Source organism: Corylus avellana, chromosome ca2, assembly GCF_901000735.1.
Source record: "Corylus avellana chromosome ca2, CavTom2PMs-1.0".
NCBI lineage: Eukaryota > Viridiplantae > Streptophyta > Magnoliopsida > Fagales > Betulaceae > Corylus > Corylus avellana.
This window is the reverse complement of record NC_081542.1, coordinates 8,629,092-8,637,396: the sequence shown is the minus strand read 5'-3', so window position 1 is coordinate 8,637,396 and position 8,305 is coordinate 8,629,092. Positions and strand designations below refer to the sequence as shown.

The window sequence follows — 8,305 nt, the reverse complement described above, 5'->3', positions numbered from 1 at the left end:
AAACTTCCAAGTCATGGCACCCAAGTGAGCTAAATTACCAAGCATCGAACAGAAAATAATGGAACTGTTATAGACATCTTCATGGATTTTCACAGGGCAGAACAAGATATTGAAGTTCACAGCAATTTTATGATGCCAATATCATTAAAAAAAAAATTATGATTTATAGGACTTTATAATGCATGTCCTGTAATATTGTCTTCTCCGTGGATAAGCAATATTGGCTTCTTAATTCTATTAGCTGACATGAAAGGACTCATCTCCACAGGAGTGGTTGTGGCCTGCCAAGGAGTACTGTTTTCATTCTACACCAATATAACCAAATAACTAGTCCATCAAAGAGTTAAGATATGACACTAGGGAAAATGTCTGTTGGGAAGGGAAAAAAGAAGAAAAAGGTTCAACTCCACAACTGAAAATATCTAGTTTGCTCAAACCTTGGCCCCACTTCCCTCCCTTTCCATTTATTTTCCCCATGATGTTCAATGGATCAAAAGATCAATCGGACCAAAAACCAATACTTGAATAACTAAATCTAGCTTTGATTATAACACTGACACCATCATTTGCACGTTATAACTACAAATTAACAAATACTTTCACTAAATTCCATTTCACCATTTTCCATTTGTTTTTAAGCACTTGCAAACCATTTGTGTTCCTCTGTTATAACTATGTCTTTTGAATTCATAAAGAAGACCTCTTCGAGAACAAGAGAATTGCATATAGCACGAAGGGACCTTGGTCGATACAAAGAGAGCAAAAAAGCTGCGGAGTCAGTTAGTGCTCAAGCAGAATCTGAGCTCTCTAATGCAAAGAAGACAGTGAAAGATCTATCTTTATTAATTGAGAAGTCAAACTCGAAGGCAAAGGCGCAGATGCAAGACATTGAGATGCTAAATAAATCGAGGAGGCGCGAAGAACGGGCATTGGCTGTTAGGAACATTGAGAGTTATCAGTATGCAGAAGTGATGAGAGAACTGGAATTTGTGAAACAGGAGTTGAGTAAGCTTAAGCTAGACATGGCTCATGTTTTGGAAGAGAAATCGCGGACAGAGAAGGAAGTTGAAGCCTCAAGTTCGAAATTGTTTTCTTATTTGAGCTCTGCTCAAGCCCTTTCGAAGGAGATTGAGAAAGCTAATGAAGAACAAGTGCTTGTTGAGGTTGTGAGGATTGAGGCTTTGAAAGAATGCAGAGAGATAGAAGCTCAGAGAGTAAAGGAAGTCACTGAATTATACAAACTAGAATATAAGCAGTGTGAACTATAAAAAGCAGTGTGAACTATAATAAGCAGTGTGAACTATAAAGACAAACTAGAATATGCAATCACTTATTAAATAAGGTTGTTGAGTTTTCGAAAATGACCAAAATATTCCAACCAAGAAAAGCCTGCAGCAGATGAGGTACCCTAATTTGCTTCCAATTTTCATTTATAACGATTTAAAATCATTACTCATACAACAAATTAATTAACCTTCCAAATCACCATTCTCTTTCTACTGTACATATATAAAACTTTTTTTGTTTTTATAAAAGATTTAATTAATTATTGTAATTAATTTGATAATTAAGGTCCTCCTTTAAAGTTTTAATCAGACAACTAATGCACATGTACCTGCCACCTATTTGTTATACCAAATTGTCAACGAGGGGAGAAGCCCTGGGTTTGTTTCAGGAAATGGTTTTGAATGGAATAAGACCCAATGAGTTTAGTTTGTCTAGTATTCTGAAAGCTTGCTCGAGTTTGGGGGATAGTGGTCAAGGAAGGAAAATTCATGGGTATTTGATAAAGCTTGGATATGATACTGATCTATTCTCAGCAAATGTGCTTGTTAACATGTATGCCAAAGCAGGGGATATGGAAGATGCAATTATTGTTTTTGACGAAATTGCACAACCTGATATTGTTTCCTGGAATGCTGTTATTGCTGGCTGTGTTCTTTGTGAGTCCATGAATGGGCTTTAAACTTGTTTGAGCAAATGAAAAGGTCAAAAATATGTCCAAATATGTTTACTTTATCAAGTGTTCTTAAAGCTTGTGCCGGAATGGGGCTCAAGGAATTGGGTAGACAGTTGCACTCTAAATTGATAAAGATGGATTTAGAATCAGATTTGTTTGTGGATGTAAAAAGAAATAATGCAATAGAAGGACTTATATTTGACAAACTGCAGAGAGTAATGCAAATGAGAAATCTGACCAAAAACTATCTTTCTCGGGCATGAACAAACACAGCTTCAACCAACGGAAAAAGAAGTAAAAATCCATACCCAATAATATTCAAAAAAACAGAAATCTAAACCCTAAATACACATAAATCTAATACACTATTCTAGCACCCACTACACATAAATCAAAAAGCCCTAGATTTTGAATGTGGATGAGAGAGAGGGATTACTTACCACCGGTGGAGGAGAGAGAGAGCCTTCGACTTCGCCGGAGTGAGAGAGAGACAGGAGCTTCGCCGGTGGCTGTAGACGTCGCCGGAGTGAGAGAGACAGTGGACGGACAGCTTCGCCGGTGCCGAAGAACTCGCCGGAGGAGAGAGAGGGTGAGCGCGGGAGGGAGAGTGCTGGAGTGAGAGAGAATTTCCGGTGGCCAATGAACTCGCCGGAGGAGAGAGGGTGAGCGTGGGAGGGAGAGCGAGGGACTGAGAGAGGAATTTTAGGATTTCTGAAATTTGATTTTTACAGGCCTTTAATTTGGTTTTAAAAAAATATATAATAAAAAAATAAATAAATGCCATGTAGGAGAGAAGTTGGTTTTAAGTTGGGTTTGTCTTGTGCCTTTATCAAACCTCTTTGTATATATATATATTTTCACATAAGCTGATGCCAAGACATTTTTACCCATTTTTAATTAAAGCCTGTTTGAGATTATGTTTAAGAAATAGAACTTTTAAGTCAAAAAAGAGCTTTTTAGATTTTTTTAATCCTTAAAAGCAGTTTTAATTTTTTTACCAAACGAGTATTTTTTCTTTAAACGAACTTTTTGAGTGTTAAAAGCACTTTTAAGCTCCTCAAACACAATTCCAAACATATCATTAGTCATTTTACATAAAAGTGCAAAATAACTACTTCATTGTGAGTGCTCTAATGAGTTTTGAAATGCATTATACATCCCATTATCTATTATTTATCTATATTATTTAAAATATTTTTTTATCTTTCTCAATTTCTTTTCTAAGGATTGTATTTTTTTGACGGTATTTCTTTCAAACGGTCTTTGTGTTTTTTTTTTTTTAGTGGTTATTTTTAAAAAATGGTTATATATTTTTCAAACACAATAAACTCTCAATACAAACTGTGCAGGGATGTGTATCTGCACATAAGTATGTTTTTTTTTTTTTTTTCTTTTTGTGAGTACATAAAAAAACTATAAACAGGAAAAGAAAAACAACAAACTATGAAAGCAATAAAAAGTCTGGAGGATCCTTCCCACTGGTGATAGGAATCGAGCTAAAAGAAGAAGAGTGATAGGGAATGCAGCCAGAAAAATTTATGGCCGCGGCCCAACATGCTGCATAATGGGCGCAGAAGTTTGCATTTTTGGTGACTTTCCTAGCTTCCCAAAATGAAGATGCTGGGATAGAGTCAATGGTATCCAAAATAACGGAAGAAATCCTCCAATCAAAAGAGAGAGCGGGCTACTGGAAAGCCAGAATGACAACTTGGGAATCCCCTTCTATAATAAATTTACCAATATGAAGTGAAGTAGCTAGAGAAATTGCCAATTGAGCTGCAAGAGCTTCTCCATAATTAGGAAGACAAGCCGAACTAATTTGAGAGAGAATCCGAATAATAGAGCCATTTGAATCTCGACTGACCGCTGCTTGAACAGAAAAAGAATCTCTAATGGCTATATCAAAGTTAATCTTAAACCAAGTCACAGATGGAGGAGTCCAAATTTCTTCTATGAGAGAAGACCTAATATTCCATGCATGAAAATGTTCCAAACTAATTTTGTTTATATGAGCAGAGATGGAATGAGCATTCACAATTTTTCCCTCATGTTAGGCTTTGTTGCAATAGAACCATAAAAGATCACATGCAACAGACGGAAAGATCTGGAATTTATGATGATCAGCTGGTGGAATGGCTAGAGATATACCAAGAGAAAGAATCACATTTATCCAATCAACCATGTTTGAGAAATTTAGAGCAAAAGAGTCAAGAGGCTAAAAAGAATTCCGCCATACAACTCGAGCAAAGATGCAATTGAAAAATAGATGTTGCAGCGAATCCAGAGAAGATTTGCATAAAGGGCAATGGTTCAAGGAGTTATTTGTGGAAAATAACTCATCCAATCTAGCCCTTGTTGGGAGAATATTCCAAGCAATTTTCCAGAGAAAAAGTCTCAACCGATCATTCAGATTTAACTTCCAAATAGATTTCCAAAAAGAGAACGGAATCTGAATAGGAACTGGGAGAGAATGAGCATGAATAATGTAGAGATAAGCCGAATTTGAAGAAAATTTTCCTGAGCAAGAAGGAGTCCAGAGATATTGTGGAAATGGATTCAAGGAGCTTTTAATCTTCAAAATTTTTGCAACAGTGGCTTGATTGAATATAGCTGATATCGTAGACAGATTCCATTGCAATGGAGATTGTTGAAGTAGGTCAGAAATATGCAAAGAAGGCTAAATTCTATTACAAGGAAACCTCGGAATTGGTTTGAAGTCTGTCATAGTGGGAATCCAAGCATAAGTTCATATAGGAAGCGATGATGTTTTTGCGACCTGAAGGCAAGCTCCAAAAAGCAAAAGAGGCTTGCTCTTTTGAATTCCTTTCCATAACCATGAAGCTGAGGGTGTGATTGGCGAAGAGAATAAGTTACCATATTTAATGTACTTCGCTGAGAGTTGCCGAACCCAAAGAGAGTCAAAGTTTGAAAGCATTTTCCAACCAAGTTTAGCAATCAAAGCAAGATTGAAATCTTTCATTAGCCTAAAACCCAAACAACTTGCTTGACAGGGTAAGCAAATTGAACTCTAAGATTTTAGAGAAAGATTTCGAGATTTACCTTTTGGGAGTCCCCACCAAAAATCTTTAAAGATTTTATCTAGCTTATGGCAAATGGTATCGGGGAGAAGAAAAGTGCCCATCACATAAGAAGGAATAGTAGATGCTGTAGATTTAATAAGCATAGATCGTCCCGCTTGAGACAGAGTTTTAGCATACCAACCATCAACTTTACCCACAACCCTATCTAATAAAAACTGAAAGTTTGCTAATTTCGAACGACTTAAGAGAAAAGGAAGCCCTAGATAGATAGCTGCAGAAGTTGGTGATTTAAATGGAAGAATATTATTGATGCCTGTTCGAGTGGCAGCTGCCATATTTTTGCTTAAATGAATAAAAGATTTTGAAATGTTAACCTTTTGACTAGACTAGCTGCAATATTGATCTAAATAGGATTTTATTCGAGATGCTTTAGTGGAAGTGGCTTTAGCAAAAACTATCAACTCATCAGCAAATAAAAGATGGGTAATATGAGCACAAGAACAACCGATCCGATTTCGTTTGAATAAGCCCAGAGATTCCTGTTGATGAAAAAGTCGCGAAATAACTTTAGTACCCAGTATAAAAAGAAAAGAAGATAAAGGATCTCCCTGTCGTAAACCTCAATCTGGAGCGAAGAACCCAAAAGGACTGTCATTAATCATTATGGAGAATGTCGTGGAAGATATACAGATACGAATCCAATTTATCCAAAGTGGGTGAAAGGCCAATTTGGATAACATAGCTAGAAGAAAATTCAATTCCATCCTGTCAAAAGCTTTCTCCATGTCAATCTTAACTGCCATGAGACCACCTCGTCCTTGTTTTGATTTAAGAGTGTGAAGGAGCTCATGAGCTAAAATATAATTATCTTGAATATTTCTTGCAGGCACAAATGTAGATTGATAAGGAGAGATTATGCTAGGAAGCATAGATTTAAACCTATTAGTCAATATCTTGGAGATAATCTTGTAAATGATATTGCACAGACTAATAGGCCTAAAGTGATTCATAGAAAAAGGACCAAGCTACTTCAGAACAAGAGCAATAAAAGTATGATTTTGTTCACTCAAAAGATGGTCGTGTGAGAAGAAATCTCATACACATTGGAGAACCACCTCTTTCACAATGTGCCAATATTTTTTATAGAAAAGTGCAGTAAAACCATCGAGTCCAGGGGCTTTAGCTGACCCAATACTGGAAAGAGCAGTATAAATTTCTTGTTTTGAAAGAATATTGCATAACATTTGATTTTCCTCTTCCGAAATAACATTCTCAAATAAAGATAGCATGTCATAAAAAATAATAGGGCTTGAAGAGGAGAATAATGTTTTGAAATGATTCGTAAAGCAATTCCCAATAGCATTACGATCAGAAATCCAAGTACTGGAATTGGACCTTAAGGAAAGTTATAGTATTGCGCCTTCGCTTTATGAGAGTAGAGGTATGAAAAAATTTGGTATTTAAATCTTTACAAGTCAACCAAAGTTCACGAGACTTATTTTTCCAAAGAATTTCCTCTTTTTCCAAAAGATCATTGAGCACTTTCTGAAGCTACAACTCCTCTAAATGATTTTGAGGCGAAGGAGAAGCTTGTTGGATAACATCCAGCTTTCCAAGAGTTGCTGTAGTATTTTTTTGTATGTTACCAAAGTGCAGTATATTCCAACTCTTTAGAACAGCTTTTGTAGATTTCAAACGTTTAGATAAAATAAAAGTTGGAGAACCATTCGAGACATAATCCCAAGCCATAACTACAACTGATTCACAGGATGGATCTCTAGGCCAAAATTCTTCAAATCTAAATGGACGATGTAACATGGAAGAATCCATAGAAGTGTTGAGCAATAGAGGGTTCTGATCAAAAGCATGCCCAGGCAAATGGCGAAGAGAGAAAACTGGAAATTGATGAATCCAATTAGTATAAGCAATACCTCTATCCAATCGCTCTTTAATATTGTGATGACCCTGTCTATTATTAGACCAAGTGAATGGATTACCAGAAAAAACCTAAATCAACCATGCCGTATGAATCCATAAAAGAGTGAAAAAAATCATTGGAAGAACTAGCAAACGGGCGTCCACCTTGTTTTTTCAATTGATTCAAAATCATAGTGAAGTCTCCAATACACAACCAAGCCCCAAAAAAATCTTTACCCATAGAGTCCAGAGATTCTCATAATTTAAATTTATGAGTACTATAAGGAGAGCCATATATACAAGACAATATCCAAGGTTTATGAGGAGGATCAGAGTAACACCAAGCACTTATTGTATTTATATTGGAAAGAAAACATTCAAGGTCAACACCAAAACGCCAAGCTAACAAAAGTACTCCTCTAGAGCCAGAAGGAGGAACATGGGACATCAAAAAGAAACCAAGCCTATTCAGTATAATAGTAGCATCATATGGTTTAGTCTTAGTTTCAGAAAGAAAAATTACATTAGGTGAATGTTTTCTAACCTTTGCCCGTAAACTACGAATTGCAGAGGCACGAGATAAGCCTCTACAATTCCAAGTAAGGAAAATTATATCTTAGGAGGGGGCCTAGGCAGACCCGCTCCCTTAGAACGAACAACATTAGAAGAATGAACCTCAACATCATCTCTAACAAAATTCCCATAAGCCTGAGTAGCTTTTCCAAAGCTCTTGGTTCCTCTTAAAGCCCAATAATACTTGCTGGAGAGATCCGAATTTACACTTGTGAGGCAGTAACAGTCTTAGCTCCAAAAGACTTGGTAGAGGAATTGCCGAAAAAAGAAATATTCCCAGCAGCTTGAGAAGGGGTAAGAGAAGCAGTCTGACTCAACCGAGACTGAGCCAAGGGACCTCCCTATTCAATAGTAGGGAAAGAGCTTTCACTTTTAGAAATCTGCATGCCTTAGTTAGGGAAGTGGTCACTCATAATTGAAGAGAAAGGGTTGTGCAGAAAAGCTGTAAAATGACCCATTGTCGCAACCGAGCTCGAGTGAAGCCAACGACAATGCAACCATTTCCATACTGGTAAAAGAGTCATACTGGGGGACAGGAATTTGCTTTGATTTTTTCAGAGATCTTGCCGAGTCTTCACCAATGTCCATCAAAGCCACCCTCTTTTTCTTATTTGTGGCCAACAATTTCAAGGCAGGGGCTAAAGGCGGGACATGAGTATCTAGGAGATGAAATGGGGATTGTTGAAAGGGAAGGTGCAGGGAATCGAAATGGACAAGTGGTAGGAGGAGGTGTTTTCAGTGGGTATGGATGGAAATGTGTGAAGTGGGTAGATTATTAAGTGGATTTGCGGGTGGGATTTTGTTTTGGGCTAAA

At 36.9% G+C, this 8,305-nt stretch overlaps 2 protein-coding genes across 3 annotated transcripts in view; one reads left to right on the top strand and one right to left on the bottom strand.

Annotated features, from left to right (window-relative positions):
* The window catches only part of LOC132168862 (uncharacterized), a 23,693-nt gene extending 21,033 nt beyond the window's left edge, over positions 1–2,660 (bottom strand). For both annotated transcript variants that reach the window (XM_059579931.1, XM_059579932.1), the window contains exon 1: positions 2,401–2,660. The gene's annotated coding sequence lies outside the window, so the exon portion shown is untranslated. The remainder of the gene's footprint in view (positions 1–2,400) is intronic.
* Positions 604–1,414, top strand: LOC132168863 (protein PLASTID MOVEMENT IMPAIRED 2-like; the record flags this gene model as incomplete). The annotated part of the gene is given in 1 exon segment (XM_059579933.1): positions 604–1,414. A coding segment is annotated over 1 exon segment (594 nt). The 3' UTR covers positions 1,269–1,414.
* Positions 2,661–8,305: the final 5,645 nt, after the last annotated feature.